Genomic DNA, 19408 nt, shown 5'->3' on the forward strand with positions numbered 1-19408 from the left:
ACAGGATTGCTCTGGAACCGTTGGTAGTAAACAAGCTATCAAACTGGCTTCAGGAATATACTGTTTGTAGTGGTGTGGGCCTCTGAATGTTATTTCTGTTATTCCTCAGAGACTTTGCACATCACGAACAAAACTCCCTTCTCAGTTAGAAAAGCAGACAGACAGGTTTCCTCAAATACAGGAAGTCTGCAACCCAGACGCTTACACACCACTCCTGAGACACGACTCTGAAGACCATCACAGCTGGGACACTCCACCTTTTCTCTCCTCACAGTTCCTGCCACAATCTACATTCATTTATGGAGATGACCAGGCCAGGGCCATTGCCATGGTCTCGGACCCTGAACTTCCTTATTGCTTGTCATCATAAATCCACCTGGGATTCTAATTTTAGAAAGAATGACAAACTGTTCAACATAAATGTGTGACAAAGAACCAGGAAGAAGAAGAAGGAAAACGACATCTCAGAAGATGATTTCTGTCCCAGTAGTGGAGAGCTTTGCTCTCAAGTAAATAAAAGAGACAAGTACAGTGGAGAAAGGCAGCTGAGGTTTCTTCCTGGTAGCAGCTGAATGAACTAGAGGTGAACGCCTCTAAGAACAACATGAAGAGAGGGTCAGGGAAGCTCTGACAGAAGAGAATACCCAATAAACTTGGTCTGAGCGAGTAGGCCATCTATGAGGCTTAAATGAAGGCACTCATGCCTTTCCCCCCTTATTATCTTTAGAAGCAAATTTCATGAACTCGGAAAATTCCTGCTATTTCTCATGAGCAACCAGAGACTACTAAAAACAATTTTTATATAATCAATGTGTTTCGCCTTTATAAAACATTCTTGTACCATCATGTCATGTAGGGTGCTTCATAATAACAGGACTGGCGATTATTTTCCTTACTTTACGAGACAATAACTGATTAGTACAAAGTCAAAAAGAGAGCTAGTGGCTGAGTCAGAATCAAATACTAAATCTCCTACCCTCAAAGCCTATCTTTAACCACACTTGTCTAGGAGCCGAGAAATAGTAGTAGTACTCTGAAAGGCTAGGACCACTATCTTCTTAGAGTGGGATGAGAAAAACTTTTAAATGGAACTGCTGTTTAACAAAACTAGGATGCCGATAACAAGTCATCTCAGTAAAGATGGGGACAAAAAAAAACATTGTGCTCTCCTATACAGAGTTCTTATTTACACATGGACCACTACTTAAAATAAAAATTGTTCAATCACTATTTCCAGATTTGGGTACCAATTAGGTCTGGGTTGGGGCCATGAATAATGTCCCAAGAAATATGGATGCTGCTGATCTAGAGACCACATAAAAACATTGTCTCTTGTTGAAGGATGACTTTTTTTGATTGTTTTTGTTGTTGCTTTTGTTTTGTTTTGTTTTAAAAAGGATTTCATGTACCACAAGCTGCCCTAGAATTCTCTGTGAAGCCAAATATTCCCTTGAATTTCTGATCCTCTTGCTTCAAACTTCTTTCCTGGAATCTGGGAGTACAGACTTGTTTGTATTACCACATTCAGGTCAAGATTATATTCAATACCATTAAAATGATTAGAATCCAAAAATAAAAAAAAATCTTAGGTACAAACCTAGAAATATACATGAAAGATCTTCATAAATAAGTTATAAAACACTGATGAAATACAAATAAGAGTAGTAAACAGAACGATGACCCACATTCCCAGACACAAACAGTTATCATTTTTAAGATAACAGCTTCCACAGCTGGATCTAGAGATTCAGTGTTATACCAATAAAAAATGTTAGTAACTTACTTTGTGGATACTAACAAACTGACTCTACAGTTTATACCTTATTTCAAGGCTTGCTACAAAATTATAGCAATGAACACAATATGGAAATGGAGAAAAGTAAAAGAATTCATACATGAAACAGAAATAGAGAAAAGAAAAAGGGAAGCATTTGCATTGAGAAAAGATAATCTTTTAAGAAATAGTCCTGGGGGAAAGTACATAATTCCTCAGTCCTAGACAAAGAACTACTGGTAACTAAGGAATGCTGAGAACAGGAGAATTAGTCTTCTCCAGGAAAAGAGCACACTAAGTTGAACCAATGGTCATCTCTGACAACAGACCTGCAAGTAACAATATATAAACTAAGCAGGCTGCACTTATGAATATATATTATATTCATATATGCATTAAAAGGTCATGAATTTAAAAGGGAGCAATTGGGGGATATATGGGAGGATTTGGAGGGATGAAAGAAAGGGAGAAATGTTGTAACTATTATCTCAAAAATTTAAAAATTAATTGAAAAAAATAAGGCTAAGCAAGCCAAGAGGAGCAAGCCAATAAGGACAACTCTTCCATGGATTCTGCATCAGTTCCTGTCTCCAGTTGCTCACCTGGTTTTAATTCCTGCCTTGACTTTCCTTGATTGACTGTGATTCAAAATATGATAGCCAAATAAACCCTTTCCTTGGTCCCCCAAAATAAATTGTTCTAACAAGGCAAGTTAAAAAGAAATTAAAAGTATACAAATAGTAAAAGGAGCCATACCACTGCCCCTTTCAGATGATATGATAGTATAGATTAGATATACCAAAATTCTACCAGAAAACTTCCAAGAAATGATCACAAATTCAACAAGATTGATAAAACACAAAATTAGCTTGCAAAAATCAATACCTTTTCTATACAATACCAATAAAAATACAGAGAAGACCATGAGACACAATACCATTCACAATAGCCTCAATGGAAATAAATTATCTAGAAATAAACCTAACCATGGAGCTGAAGTTCCTTTCCAATGAAAACTTTACATTTCTGAAGAAAGAGATAGAGAATGACACTAGAAAATGAGAAAGTACTCTATATTCATAGGTAGGTAGATTAGTATTGTGAAAAATAACCATTTTACCAAAAGCCATTTACAGATTCAATGCAATCCCAATCAAAATCCCCATATTATTTGTAACAGAAATAGAAAAGGCTATCCTGAAATTAATATGAAACCACAAAAGACCCCATATAATCAAAACAATCACAAGCAAAAAGAACAATGCTAGAGAAATTGCCATTCCAGATCCCAAAATATACTACAGAACCATAATAATAAAAGGACTTATGGTGCTGGCCAAAACAAACATATAGACCAACGAAACAAAATTGAAGACCCAAACATGAGTACAGATAATGTCAGCAATTTAATATTTGACAAAGGTGCCAAAAACACACTGGAAAAAAGAAAATATCTTCAACAAATGATACTGGAAAACCTGGAATTACATAAGAAGGAGAATGAAATTAGATCTGTATCTGTCATCTTTCACAAAAACTAACTCCGAATGGATCAAAGATCTAAGCCTAAATCCTCAAAGACTGGAACTGCTAGAAGAGAATGCAGGCAGTAGCGACACCATAAAAGTCTAGGAAAGGATTTCCTGAAAAGGATCCATTTGTTCAAGAATTAAGGCCAAGCCGGGCGGTGGTAGTGCATGCCTTTAATCCCAGCACTCAGGAGGCAGAGGCAGGCAGATCTCTGTGAGTTCAAGACCAGCCTGGTCTACAAGAGCTAATTCCAGGACAGGCTCCAAAACCACAGAGAAACCCTGTCTTGAAAAACCAAAAAAAAAAAAAAAAAAAAGAATTAAGGCCAACAATTGACAAGCTGGACTTAATAAAAAGCAAAAACTTCTGTGTCTGCATGAAGAGGAGGCCCACAAAATAGATTGGAAAGAATCTTTGCCATCTGTATATCTGATGGAGGATTAATATCCAGACTATATTAAGACCTCAAAAAAAGAAAGCATGAAAACCACAAATGACCCATTCAAACAAAATGATCCTGGGATGGTCATCATACCCAGCAACTAGGGAAATACAAAGACAACAACTTCAATTTCACCTTACCCTAGTCAGAATGCTAAAGATCAACGAAACAACCAACAACAAATATGAAGTTGTGGTGGAGAAAAGGGGACCACTGGATGCGGACACAGTAAAAAATTAAACTAAATAAAGATTTTTAGTCCTTCAAAAATTATCTCAAAATGGATCACAGACCTAAATGTAGCAAACGCCTAAGAAATTTCAGAATAGTAATGACAAAATAACGAGACCCTGTTGGAGTAGACAGGGGACAGATTTACTTCCTGCAGGTTCGTGACTAAGAAGTTGAAGACTGAGGAACTACTGTAACTAGCAAGAGCCTTTGTGCTGTGTCCCCTCACAGTGTGTATATGTGTGTCTATACATCCACAATGTTTGTGTGGTGGAACCAGTACCTATATGTCCTTTGGAGTCCAAAGGACAAGCTGGGGTGTCCATGTTCCTCAAGTCCTGTCTTCTTTTTGTTTTGTTTTGTGACAAGCTCTCTCACTGTCCCAGAACTTAACAAGTAGGCTAGCCAGCAAGCCCCAAAGATTTGTCCATCTCTGCCTTCCTGGCAGGAAAATTGCAAGCACGTGACACCACAATGGGCCTCAGGCTCTCACATATCTGAAACTAAAGTGTGTACACACCCCTGTGCTAAGCTAAATGTATGTTCTTTTAAAGTTCTGAATTTTGAAAGTTATTGAGATGATTCGGTAACTATAGGTTCTTGTTGGCAAGCTCAATATTCTGTTTCCTTGGGACCCACATGGTAGGAAGAGAGAGATGGTTTCCACAGCTGTCCTGAGACTTCCATACATGTGCTCTGACATGAGTATAGCCATGCATCTGCATACACATTCACATGAATTCAAACACACAATAAATATAACAGTTTTTTAAATTAAAAAAAAAGAAATTTCAGAATAAGTTAGATGACCTTACATTTCATGATGACATTTTTAGACTCCAAAAGCAAGATCTATGAAGAAAAATTGGGAACTAGAAAGGTGGCTCAACAGTTAAGAACATTGACTGATCTTCCAAAGGACCCCAGTTCAATTCCCAGCACATATGTGCTGACTTACAACCATATGTAAGTTCAATTCCAGGGAATTTCTCTTCTGGCCTGTACAGGTATGAGGCACTCATATGCGACACAAACATACATGCAGACAAAACAGCCATATACAGAAAAATTATTTTAAAAGAAAAAATGATAAATTGAACTTGAATAATACAGTTCTGTTCTGCAAAAGACACTTGTCTACTTCACTGGACGTGGGATCCAGTAAGAAAACAACTCTGGGTACATCTCTGACAGTGTTTTGTAGAAGGACTAATTGAACAGAGGAAGATCATCTCCCAAAATGGTGACTTGGTTATAAAGAAGTCTTGGGGAAAGGCTGCTTACAGTCACTAACTGCTGGTGAATGTAATGGTCTGTTCTGTCCCTTTAAAAAGACAAGGAATGCCCACTCCCTCCCTGTCTGCCCAGGTAAACTGATCTTCAGTTTCCAGCCTGAATCCTTCATTTTCCATCTCCCTCTCAAATAGGCAGCTTCTGTCTCTCCCCACTTCTCCCCTTCCCCCTTCTGTTTCTCTCTCTCTCTCTCTCTCTCTCTCTCTCTCTCTCTCCTCTCTCTCTCTCTCTCTCCCTCCCTCTCTCTTCTCTTCTCTCTTCTCTCCTTCCCTTCCATAACCCACTAAATAAATATCCAACCTCACTCTGTATGGTACGCCTATCCATCTGTCTCTTGCCTGCTGCGTGGCTCCCTGCCTGGGACCAGCCACCTTCAGAGACGTGCAGTGTGGTCTCGTGGCATGCCCATCCATCTGTCTCTCCTCATGGGACTCGCTGCCCCTCATGGCCTACTGCAGCCACTTGGGGAACTGGGCCATCCCTGCCTGGGACTGACTGCTCTCGAAACCTGCTGCCCACTGCATCCACTGGTATCTGCAGCATTTTACTTTTACCATTACATTGGTGCCATGACTCATATTGAACACATCTACCCTGTTGTTGCTATTGCTGCCATCCTTTGGTGATAGTAGAACCCAAATTCTTGGCCTTCCAACATGGACTGAATACTAGAAACTCTCAATGCAATATTGAGACTATATCTAGCCTCATTGATTGAACAGCTACTAGGTTTCCAGCCTCTCTGATGTGAACAGAGCCATTGTTGAACTAGATGTCCCATATAGCAGAAGTTAATCTAATACATTCCCTTTAAATATATACTCACCTGATTGGTTCTGTTCCTTTACAGAACCCTTACTAATACAGTGACCTACCATCATCATCCTCTCATTTTCTACTTCATTGAGCAATTCAGCAAATTCCTTGAATGATTCCGCTAACAAGAGAGAATAAAAAATAAAGTAAATTAGTAATGGTGCATATTGATGAGCAGGCAAAGATTTATGCAACTTGAAGTAGAGACCAGTGCCTTAATCTCACAGAGCCACTAAAGAATGACATGAAACCTAAGGTAAACAGGAGGAGAGGTTAAGTACCCACTGACTATTATTTCTCTTTTCTCTCCTTTTTTGCTAATCCCCAACTAGAGAGATATTTCACAACTAGCATTGTATTTAATCCACTTCATCACATTTAAAAATGTCTGGGGCTTCTCTAATTGTATGGACAAACAAGACTTTAGGATTATAGCTCAAGGTGATGCTTGGCTACACAGTGAGATCAAGGTCAACCTGAGCTGAGCTATAGGATCTCAATCTGTCACACACACACACACACACAAAAAAAAAAACAAGATATGAAAGTTCCTTAATCTTAGCCCTAAATCTATCTCCTTGCATTCGGTCAATTATTTTTACTGATTATCTGAGGACAGATTTTATAGGACCACAGATAAGCAAGGAACTAACTTCTAAATTAGAAAAAAAAACATCAGATAGAGCATTAGATAATAAGGATTTTAGTTCAGTAAAAAATACAGAGAAAGAAAAGAAACACAAATTTTAGAGACAAGATCTGCCAGGCTTCCTGTCATGACAATAATGGACTAAACCTCTGTTGGACCAATTAAATGCATTCCTTGTTAAGAGTTGCCATGGTTGTGGTATCTCTTCACAGCAAAAGAAATCCTAAGATAGTCTTTTGTTGAACTGTTATGTATGTATTTGAGGGTGTGGCTTTAATACTCAGCTAGGCAATTTACAATTCTATTCCAGCCTCCACTTGCTGCTTGCCCAAAGACTCAAGTCATCTAAAAGTTGGGGAACAGGGCTTTCTCAGTTCTTTTTTAGATAAATACAAACACTGAGCATGTGGAAAGCTCTATATATGTGCATGGCCTAGAGCTTTTCAGAGCTCTCAAAGGTGCTTATTCTTCTTTTACCTTTTATGAGTACTGTCCAGCAATTTGCTTGCTGTTTTAATCTTTCTACTGCCTGCAGTAACTGGAGTTCTAAACAACTACCATTGAGTATTTTCTTTTTATGTGCATTAAAAATTGGTAAAAAATATTTTGACCATGTTTCTTCCCTCCCCCAATTCTTCCCTGATCCTCCCAACCTCCCTACCCACACAATTTTATTTTTAAAATACTCTGAAAAAAAAACTTTGAAACAATCAAGCTCTGAGTCATTTCAAATAAGACAAGCTGTAGAAGTCATAATTCCCAGAACTGGAGAAATTGAAAAATCATTCTTCTTTTTCAAATGGCTTCAAAAAAATAGTGGTTTTCACATGTTCTAGGATTATGCAATTAGTTTACAAAGTTACCGCAGAGCATTTTTTTTTAAATCAGTAGGAACACACACCAAGATAAAATGCCACAAAGTTCATTGCTGTTTCAAATATTAACCCATTTTTTAAAGTAGCCATGCTCTATTTGTTGCAGTATTCATTTGGATAAAATTCTGTGTGAATAAAAAGTTGATGATGCAAATGGTTCCCAGTGCATTCGCTGCTTTTAGAGAAGATCATATTTTGAGTGTGATGTCTCCATCAGGTGCTACTGAGGCAATGTGATCAGAGTTTTAAAAGATCACTCTGAACCTAGGTTTTATACATTCTACGCAAGCACTCTACCCCAAGTGAGCTATATCCTCTGCCCAAGCCCTACTTCCCTTTTATGATTTGTTTGGTTTTATACTTTTGAAAAACATGTCACTCTGAAGCCCAGGGTGTCCTAAAATTTGATGTAATTCTGTCACAATCTGCCAAGTACTTGGATTACAAGCATGTATTACCATATCCAGCTTGATCCCTCTTTTCTCTTGAAGACGGGAACTCTCCTGTATCATATGCAGGCCTTGAACTCACTATGTAGACAAGGATAGCCTTCAACTCTTGATCTTCTGCCTCCATATCCCAAGTTCAGTACTATAGGCATGCATTAATCACACGAGGCTCTTGAACCTTACTTTCAATTAATAAGGTATTCAATAATTTCTGAATTAATTCAAAGTTAAGTTGCTGAATCAAGAAGAACTGATCTGGGAATAGTGACACAGGCTATTATTACTGGGGAGATAGGATTGTGACTTTGAGGTCAGTGTTAGATATGTAAGCAAAAGCTCCCAGAAACAAATACCCCCTTCAACTGAACCTTCTGAAAGCCTGATTTACTGAAGAGACCTTCGGTGACAGTGCAGAGTTTAGATCAGTGGCAAGTTCAGAACCAAATTATCTTGGACTAGTATTAGCCCTTGTCCCGGTCATTTATTGTAATCCTCTCTATCTGACCTAAAAGCTTTGTGAGCATTGCGTAAATCAATTGGTAAAGACAGAGCACTCATTTTGTAACCATCCACAAAGTCAGGGACACTCAGGCCTAGAAGAAACGTCCCATCATTTAGCCCACCTAAGTAGTACTCCCACCAATGAAGATTCCTTGATTCGTAACTGTCTTCACCTCCCTAGTGCTGGGATTGAAGGCATGTAACTCCCAAATACTGGGATTAAAGGTGTGAGCCACCACTGCCTGACTCTGTTTCTCTTTGAGACTGGATTAATGTAGTGTAGCCCAGGGTGGTCTTGAACTCACAGAGATCCCTCTGCATCTGTCCTCCTGGTGCTGGGATTAAAGGTGTGTGCCTCCACTGCCTGGCCTCTATGGTTAACTAGTGGCTTAGCTCTGTACTCTGATCTTCAGTCAAGCTTTCTTTATTAGGTCACAAACAAAATCTCACCACAAGTAAGGAGACCAGACCATCCTCTAGTGTGCTATTAGAAGAGTCACTAAAGAGAACGTCCTGCCTCCTCTGTAGATAAAAGAAATAATGACTAGGAAAATTGGCTACAAAAAGGAAGGAAAATGTCCTGTGGAGCCAACCCCAACGTGATCATCAACAACCACCAAAAACATGGCTAGGGAAATTGCCACATTCTTCAATAATTTCAAGCTGCTCCAAAATATAAAATGAGATTCTGTGGGCTAAAGAGATGGCTCAGCGATTAAGAGCATTGCCTGTTCTTCCAAAGGTCCTGAGTTCAATTCCCAGTAACCACATGGTGGCTCACAACCATCTGCAATAAGGTCTGGTGTCTTCCTCTGGCCTGCAGGCAAATGTGTAGGCAGAATATTGCATACATAATAAATAAATAATTTAAAAAATAAATAAATAAAATGAGACTTTGGCAAAAATTAACTCTCTCTGGAAAATGTCAAGGAAGAAAAATATAAAGGTAGGGAAGATACCATACCGTATGTGTTTCAGATCTAATATTCATTTTTACCACCTTAACAATGAGAAAATAGAAGTTCAGTAAAACGAAGAAAAATGTCTAGGTTGAAATAAACACTGCCTTCCAAAAGCATCATAAATTTTCAATAATGTTGGCAACATTGATCAAGTGGCTTACAACTGTTTATACTCTTTTACCTACAAACTTCATTGGGAAAGGAAGCCTAAAAATAACTCTGACCCCAAAGGGAAAAGCTTTTAGAGCCAAGGTTAGCACTCATTGTTATTAATGATGGTGAAAAATTAAAAATCATTAAAATGTAAACATGGCTAAGAAATGATTAAAGGACCAATTTCCTTACTTCTTAAAGAGAACATTGCACAAAACTTTATGAACATAGTAAAATGTCTATGGTGTCATATTGTGTGAAACAAGCGGAATGTAAAAATTTTTAAGAAAGACAGACTGACTAAAAACTTTTTCCTGGGGTTTTCAAAGAAAGAGAGAAACATGAAGTTGGGTGGGTAGAGACGTGGGGAAAATCTGGGAGGTGCTGGAGAAGGTAAAAAATATCAAATATATTGTATGAAATTTTTTAAAATAATTTTTGCGTGTATATGAAGTAAAATAAATTATATGTACAATATGATTGCAAACAAGTACAGAAAATTAAACTGAGATAAGAAAGGAAGGGAGAACTCAATGGTGGTTCTCTATGAAAAGGACATATGTATCAATTTCTGAATCAAGATTAACTGATTTAAAATCCTACTTAATCAAGACATGAAAAGAAAAGAAGCTAGACACACAATAATCCCAGCACTGGAAAGGCAGAGAAAGGTGGATCTCTATGAGTTCTAGGCCAGCCTATTCCACATCATGAATTCTAGGACAGCCAAGGCTATGTAATGAGACCCTGTCTCAAAACATTAACAACAACAACAACAGAAACACTAACAGCAACAAGCCAGTCACAGGGAAGCATGTCTGTAATCCCAGCATTTGGAAAGCTAAAATCTGGGGACTGTCAGATTGAGGTCAATCTTGAATGTATAATGACAACTTGTCAAAAAGGCAGAAGGAAAGAGGAAAAAGAAAAGGAAGAGGAGCTGTGGCTAACCTCCTCAGTCATTTTTCGAAGTGAAAGACAGGCTATAATTCCATTACAAGAATACATTCAGGGGGCAGGAGATGTGGTTCCGCAGTTAAGAATACTTCCTGCTCATTCAGAGAGCTGCAGTTCAGTTCTCAGCACTTCCCCATGTACGGTGGCTCAGCTAGTCACTGCCCATGACTCCAGTTCCAAGGCTTGGCCATCTTCTTTTGGCCTGTGGAAGCACCTCTCCACTCAAGTATCATTCTCCTCGACATATAATTTTTAAAATAAAATATATTGTTTAAAAAAATAACAAGCCAACGGCTCCTGTTGGTGCTATAGCAAAACTTTAAGCCACAGTGAGGCAGTGGTGGCATGTGCCTCTAATTCCAGCACTCAGGAGGCAGAGGCTAGCAGGTCTCTGTGAGTTCGAGGCCAGCGTGGTCGACAAGAGCTAGTTCCAGGACAGGCTCTAAAGCTACAGAGAAACCCTGTCTTGAAAAGCCAAAGAAAAAGAAAAAAGAAAAGCCACAAATGGAGGTGGAGGCAAGAGGATCATTCTCAAAGCTAGCCTTGGCTACAAGACAACCTATTTCAAAACGAAAATAACAAAAGAAGAAAAGAAAACCGTGTACAGTTCTAATAGTCTAGAGCGGCTAAACTGCTCAGTGTAGTTTTAATAAGATCTGTAGCATCTTATCCACCCCGCCCCTCCGCCCAGCCTCAAACTAACTATGTAACAAGGATAACTTTAAACTCCTGATCCTTTTCTCTCTGTTTCACAGATGCTGAAATTAGAGGTATGTCTTTGTTCCCTGCCTTTTCTTTTCTTTTTTTCTTTCTTTACTGTTTTTTTTTTTTTTGATTATTTTCTTTCCTTTGAATGTGGCATACTTTCCCATTTATTTGTATGTTTTGTGACTTTTTGTTGAAAATTGACTTCAGACTCAGGGCTTATTTTTCTTTTGTTATTGGTAATTATTGCTTATTGTTGCAGGTAATCTTTAAGCCGAAGACTGTGATATAAACATAAAATCTTGGATCTTTTCTGAATGAAACTGGATTTTTCCCTTGGGCATATGAATTTGCTTTCACATTTTCTTTTTCTTGTTTATTTTAATGTTTTTATTGACCTATATATTTTCCTCCATTCTCCTCCCTTCCTCTCTCCTCCCCTTCTACCCTCTCCAATAATCCCCATGCTCCCAAATTACTCAGGAGATTTTGTCTTTTTTTACTTCCCAAGTAGGTTAGATCTATGTATGTCCCTCTTAGGGTCTTCTTTGTTGTCTAGGTTCTCTGAGATTGGGAATTGTAGGCTGGTTTATCTTTTATGCCCAAAGGCCATTTATGACAATTATGAGTGAGTACACATTATATTTGTCTATCTGGGTCTGGGTTACCTCACTCAATATGATGTTTTCTAGATCCATCCATTTGCCCACAAATTTAAAGATTTAATTTTTTTATGCTGTATAGCATTCCATTGGGGAAATCTACCACATTTTCTTATCTATTCTTCAGTCAAGGGGCATTTAGGTTATTTCCAGTTCTGGCTATGACAAACAATGCTGCTATGAACATAGTTGAGCACATGTCCTTGTGGCATAACTGAGCATCCTTTGGATATATACCCAAAAGTGGTATTGCTGGGTCTTGAGGAAGGTTGTTTCCTAATTTTCTGAGAAATCACCATACTGATATCTGAAGCAGTTGTACCAGTTTGCATTCCCACTAGCAATGCAGGAGTGTTCCCTTTACCCCACATCCTCTCCAGCATCAGCTGTCATCAGTGTTTTTTATATTGGCCATTCTTACAGGTGTAAGATGGAATCTCAGAGTTGTTTCGATTTGCATTTCTCTGATGGCTAAAGACTTTGAGCATTCCCTTAAGTGTATTTCAGCCATTTTAGATTCTCAGATTAACCAAGACAATGGGGACGCGATAATGAAAGACAGGTGTGCAGAGTGTCTAAATAAATGTTAGCAATGTAAAAATCCTTGTCAATATTAAATCTCATTTATTATTTCTGTTATTTATTGAAGACTTGCATGTATATGACATTCCCAATTCCATAAGTGCCTCTTTTTTCTGTTAGTATAATCTAACACTGTGCCCATTTTCCTTGAGAACAATGAACAGAGGAGAGAATTATACACTGTCACTGAATGTCACCATAAACATGAACTCGTGCTGTGTAATAAAGAGTATATGAACTTAGCATAGTGACAAGCAACAATAAAAACGACTTCCTAGCACTGCCAGATTCCTGTAGGTTTCTGTGGTCTCCCTGATCGCTTTTGCCTGTGACATCTTTGTTTCTTAACATGTGGTTTATGATAGCTCTTTAACTTAGCTACCACTCGCTACCTCTCACTTGGCAACTTTATCAGCTCCCAGTTACCACCTGACTATTGCTGCAGCAGATATGTCCAACTGTTTTACACTGTAAACCTTGCCATCTATAAAATTCCCTCCTGAGAGATGCAATGTCGAATTTAGAAAAATTATGCAAGTTTAAAACATTGTATTGGGCTTCATTCATAGCTGTTCTGGGGTACTAATGAGCCTCTAGACTAAGTTGGGTATACCTGCAGAGATTATGACTCCGTGAACTAACTTTTGTTAAGGGAGACAGGAGAGTGACTTGGAGAATTGATGGGCTTGCTGTGTCCACTACACATTTTGAGTTTGTTATTTTCTAAGCTGAGATTTGTGGTAGTGTGAGAGGAGGTGGCAATGCTTCGGCAGCTGAGGTTGATGCTGTTTGGAGTCCTTGGGACAAAAATCTTTGGGGACTTAGTGGAAGTCTGTTGTTGGGAAGAAACACTTGTTCCAGCAGCTGATGTAGCAGTGTGTGCCATGTCCTACTGGCCTGGAGTTGTACACTCTCTGCTTCACTGGAAGAATTTGTACAAGTCCAGTTAGGATGGAATAATTAGACTGTTAGATTTTACATTGAATATGCAGAGGACCCAGAATTCCATAATGGACTTTTAATGATAGATTTGAAAGGCAACTTGGTACATTAGCCCATAGTAGATTGCAGATACCTAGGTGTTGTAGTTTGACTGAAAATGGTCCCATAGGCTCGTATATTTGAATGCTTGGTTCTAAGCTGATGGCAAGGAGTAGGAGGTGTGGCCTTGTTGGAGGTGTGCCACTGGGGTGCGGGATTTGAGGGTTCAAAAGTTCACATTGTTATTCTTTTCCATGCCCACTCCCGGCCACCTCTGACCTCTCGTTGCCATCTTGAATCTCTCTCGCTGTCCCCTCTTGCGAGCACGTTTCTGTCTCTCTCTCTTCTCTTCTCTCTCTCTCTCTCTCTCTCTCTCTCTCTCTCTGTCTTTCTCTCTCTCCTCTAAGTAATAAATGTTCAGATTTATGCCTATTTACTGTGTCTTGTAAGCCTTTTACCCACCTCCTGATCACCCGCTAGCTTGGATGGCTCTTCCGGCTGCATGGCAGGACCAGCCTGCCCGGGATGAGCCACCACTTGTAAACCGCCCGGGGATCTTGCAGCTCCCAGAGCCCACTGCCTGCCCTGCCATGTGTCTGCCGCTTGCCACTGGGAATATGCACAGCTCTGGCAGCCGTCTCTGCCGGGCTTGAAGCTGCTCTGCCAGTCCACCGGGGACACGCCAATGTTTTTAAATCATAAAACACATCATTGCCTATTGCCAGTTATAGTTCTCTTTTTCTCCCACAATCATTTCCTTAACCCACCATCCCAACACACTCTCCATTCCTCCCTCCCTGCCTGCCTGCCTGCCATACATATACTTGTGAACCAGCTACTGCTTCAGTACCATGCCTGCTTGTCCACTGCCATGTTCCCTACCATGATGGTTATGGACTCGCCCTTTGAAATTGTAATCCCCAAATAGACTATTACTTCTGTAAATTTCCTTGGTCCTGCTGTCTTATCACAGTGATAGAAAAGTAAGTAAGACACGAGGAGAAATGAAAATGATTCTACAGCTCATGGAGAAATCCCGACTTCCCTGAAGCATCGCTTGATGTTCAGCTCCAGGTCTTCCCCTGAACAGTCTGTATTCAATGGGGAAAGCTCAAGGCCAAATAAGGACATTTGTTTCCACTCTAGCCTACAATATTTGTGCCTTCAGTTTGCGTCGGTCTTTTCCGCAGCTCGCATGGCTTCTAAGATGGATGCTACTTTTCTCAGTCCTGTGACAAAATGTCGGATAAAAAGCTAGCTAGAGAAAGAAAGTTTATTATCACTCACAGTTTATCCGTGCAGTTCACCATGGTGGGGACAGACTGAACAATGCTTGAGGTAGCTTGTCACATGGCATCCACAGGAAGCAGAGAGAAATGAACATGCATACAGAGTCCAGTTTCTCCTTTTTAGTAAGTCTAGGACCCCAGCCCATGAAATGGTGTTGCCCATGTTTAGAGTGGGTCTTCTAACTCAGTTCTTCTAATCTAGATAACCCCTCACAGATACTCTATCTCTCTTTTTCTTGACACAGGGTTTCTCTGTGTTGCCCTAGCTGCCCTGGAACTCCCTTTGTAGATCAGGTTGACTTCAAACTCAGAGATCTGTCTGCCTCTGCCTCTGAAGTGCTGGGAATAAAGGTGTGTGCCACCACTGTCTGGCTTCCTTACAGTTATTCTTAGAGACTAACATAATCTAGATAACTCTTTCAAGTAGCCCTGAAGCTTCTCTCCTGTATTTTTATAATCCTGTCCAACTGAACATATATTAACCATTACAGAAGTAAAAGTTTTTGGAGTCTCACGTCTGCTTCGGATTTGAGGTTTGTTTATTAGCTGTGGGATATTAGCAATGTTACTTGAACCTATTGAGCCTCCATTGTTCTCTTCTGTGAACTATGGAATAAAATTTACCTCATAAGTCTATGTGGAATAAATAGAATAACCCATGTAGATTAGAATGTATGTAAATTATTTAGCTTGGTATTTGGCATATAGCTGCTAGTCAATAACTGAGAAAAAATAAATCTGGCTTTCCTTAACTTGGTCACAGAAATAAAAAAGTAGAGGAGAGACAGCAGTGCTGTGAGTTTGTGACCAGCGACGGCGGAAGCAGCCCTGGACAGGGAACTCTGAAGTTCCTCATCCCCCTCCCTATACTCCCCGGGCTCCCTGCAGGGGCTCTACCCCCCCATACTGCCTCTCTCTTCTTGTCCCACCCAGCTTGCATCCAGAACCCTTCTTCCTTCTGTCCCCTTTCCTCTTTGGGCACATAACACCATCCAGCCCAGTCTGTCTGGCGCTGGGGGCAAATCCTCAGGGCAAGTAGGCAGGCGAGACCTCCTTTGTCTCACTGGCCCACCTGCACCAACCAAGGTAGGCGCTTTGTTACGAACTACCCAACCTGCACGGAGGTCTGATCTCGGCACCAGGAGAGACAGCAGTGTGGTGAGTTTGTGACCAGCGGCGGCGGAAGCAGCCCTGGACAGGGAACTCTGAAGTTCCTCATCCCCCTCCCTATACTCCCTGGGCTCCCTGCAGGGGCTCTATACCCCGCATACTGCCTCTCTCTTCTTGTCCCACCCAGCTTGCATCCAGAACCCTTCTTCCTTCTGCCCCCTTTCCTCTTTGGGCACATAACACCATCCAGCTCAGTCTGTCTGGCGCTGGGGGCAAATCCTCAGGGCAAGTAGGCAGGCGAGACTTCCTTTGTTTCACTGGCCTGCCTGCAACAAGCAAGGAGAGACATCAATAGAACACCAGGAGAGCTAGCACTGCAGAGAGCCATCACTGGGAAGGTACATCAGTAGGCAAGGAGACCTGATCCGGTAAAAGAAGATCCAGAGGGGAGCATTCGGAGAAAGAGATGGGCAGGCGCCAATGCAAGAATTCACCTAACAATCTGAAAAACTATATGAAACCACCAGAACCCAGCGACCTCCCAACAGGTGGACATGAACACCTTAATCATGAAGAAGTAGATAAAATTGACTTTATGAAAGTGATTGACGCCCTTAAACAACATGTAAAAAATGCCCTTATAGAAATGGATGAGAAGTATAACAGAAAGTTTGAAGAATTGAGTAAATCAGTGAATGATACCCTAGGAAACCAAGGAAAAACAATCAAACAGATAATGGAAACAGTTCAAGACTTAAAAACTGAAATGGAGGCAAAGAAGAAAACACAAACAGAAGGCCAGCTGGACAGGGAAAATCTAGGTAAACGAATAGAGACTACAGAAGCAAGCATAACCAACAGAATACAAGAGATAGAAGAAAGAATCTCAGATTCTGAAGATACCATAGAGAAAATAAACACGCTGATCAAAGAAAACAGCAAGGCCAACAAATTCTCATCACAAAACATTCAGGAAATATGGGACACAATAAAAAGACCAAACCTAAGAATAATAGGAATAGAAGAAGGAGAAGAAGCGCAGCTCAACGGTCCAGAAAATATATTTAATAAAATTATAGAAGAAAACTTTCCCAACCTAAAGAAAGATATACCTATGAAGGTTCAAGAAGCATACAGAACACCGAATAGGCTGGATCAAAAAAAAACATCCTCTCGCCATATAATAATCAAAACACAAAGCATACAGAATAAAGAAAGAATACTAAGAGCAGCAAAGGAAAAAGGCCAAGTTACTTATAAAGGTAAACCTATCAGACTTACACCTGACTTCTCTATGGAAACCATGAAAGCCAGAAGGTCCTGGATAGATGTACTGCAGAAACTAAGAGACCATGGATGCAAGCCCAGACTACTATACCCAGCCAAGTTTTCGTTCACTATAAATGGAGAAAACAAAACTTTCCAGGATAAAAACAAATTTAAACAATACGTAGCCACAATTCCAGCCTTACAGAAAGTAATAGAAGGAAAATCACTAACCAAGGAGTCCAACAATGACCACAATATCTCAGACAACTAGAGACCCTTCACCAGCGCAACACAAAGAAGGGGAACACACAAAATTTACAACTTAAAAAATGACCGGAGTTAACAACCACTGGTCATTAATATCACTTAATGTCAATGGACTCAACTCTCCTATAAAAAGGCACAGACTAAGAGATTGGATACGAAAACAGGATCCAACATTCTGCTGTTTACAAGAAACACACCTCAACCACAAAGACAGGCACCTACTCAGAGTAAAGGGTTGGGATAAGGCTTATCAAGTAAATGGACCTAAGAAACAAGCAGGGGTGGCCATACTAATTTCTAACAAAGTTGACTTCAAACTTAAATCAATCAGGAGAGATGGAGAGGGACATTTTCTACTCATAACAGGAACAATTCATCAGGATGAAGTCTCAATCCTGAATATCTATGCCCCTAATATAAAAGCACCCACGTACGTAAAAGAAACATTGTTAAAACTCAAGGCAGCCATCAAACCGCACACATTAATAGTAGGAGACTTTAATACTCCTCTCTCACCAATGGACAGGTCAAGTAGACAGAAACCTAACAGAGAAATAAGAGAATTAATGGAGGTAATGAATCAAATGAACTTAACAGACATCTATAGAATATTCCACCCAAATAGGAAAGAATATACCTTCTTCTCTGCAGCTCATGGAACCTTCTCAAAAATCGACCACATACTCGGTAACAAAGCAAACATCCACAGTTACAAAAAAATATTAATAACCACCTGTATCTTATCAGATCACCATGGATTAAAGCTAGAATTCAGCAACAATGCTACCCCCAGAAAGCCTACAAACTCATGGAAACTGAATAGTCAACTACTGAACCATACCTGGATTAAGGAAGAAATAAAGAAAGAAATTAAACTCTTCCTTGAAGACAATGAAAATAAAGAAACAACATACTCAAACCTATGGGACACTATGAAAGCAGTTCTGAGAGGAAAGTTCATAGCACTAACTGCCCACTTAAAGAAAACAGAGAAAGCACACATTGGAGACTTAACAGCCCACCTGAAAGCTCTAGAAAAAAAAGAAGCAGACTCACCTAGAAGGGGTAGAAGACTGGAAATAATCAAACTGAGGGCTGAAATCAACAAAATAGAAACACAGAAAACAATTGAAAGAATCAATGAATCAAAAAGCTGGTTCCTGGAGAAAATCAACAAGATTGATAAACCCCTATCCAAACTAATCAAACGGCAGAGAGAGAATTTGCAAATTAATAAGATCAGAAATGAAAAGGGAGACATAACCACAGACACAGAGGAAATTCAGAGAATCATTAGATCTTACTACAAAAGCCTGTATGCCACAAAACTGGAAAATGTAAAAGAAATGGACGCCTTTTTAGATAAATACCATTTACCAAAGTTAAACCAGGACCAGGTGAACAACCTAAATAGACCTGTTAGTCGTGAAGAATTAGAAGCTGTTATCAAAAACCTCCCTTCCAAAAAAAGTCCAGGACCAGATGGTTTCAATGCGGAATTCTACCAGAACTTCCAAGAAGACCTAATACCTATTCTCCTTAATGTATTTCACAATATAGAAACAGAAGAGTCATTGCCAAATTCCTTTTATGAAGCTACAGTAACTCTGATACCAAAACCACACAAAGACCCAACCAAGAAAGAGAATTACAGGCCAATCTCACTCATGAACATCGATGCAAAAATCCTCAACAAAATTCTGGCAAACCGAATCCAAGAACACATTAGAAAAATTATCCATTATGATCAAGTAGGCTTCATACCAGAGATGCAGGGCTGGTTTAACATACGCAAATCTATCAATGTAATCCATCATATAAATAAACTGAAAGAAAAAAACCATATGATCGTTTCATTAGATGCTGAAAAAGCATTTGACAAAATTCAACATCCCTTTATGATAAAAGTCT

General features: G+C 39.6%; 1 protein-coding gene across 1 annotated transcript in view; it reads right to left on the reverse strand.

The window, feature by feature from the left end:
- Positions 1-19408, reverse strand: part of Ophn1 (oligophrenin 1) — a 333717-nt gene that overhangs the window by 209698 nt on the left and 104611 nt on the right. Inside the window, exon 5 of the mRNA XM_057759550.1 lies at positions 6146-6207. Coding sequence (XP_057615533.1) covers positions 6146-6207 — 62 coding nt within the window. The remainder of the gene's footprint in view (positions 1-6145; positions 6208-19408) is intronic.

Source organism: Chionomys nivalis, chromosome X, assembly GCF_950005125.1.
Source record: "Chionomys nivalis chromosome X, mChiNiv1.1, whole genome shotgun sequence".
Lineage (NCBI taxonomy): Eukaryota > Metazoa > Chordata > Mammalia > Rodentia > Cricetidae > Chionomys > Chionomys nivalis.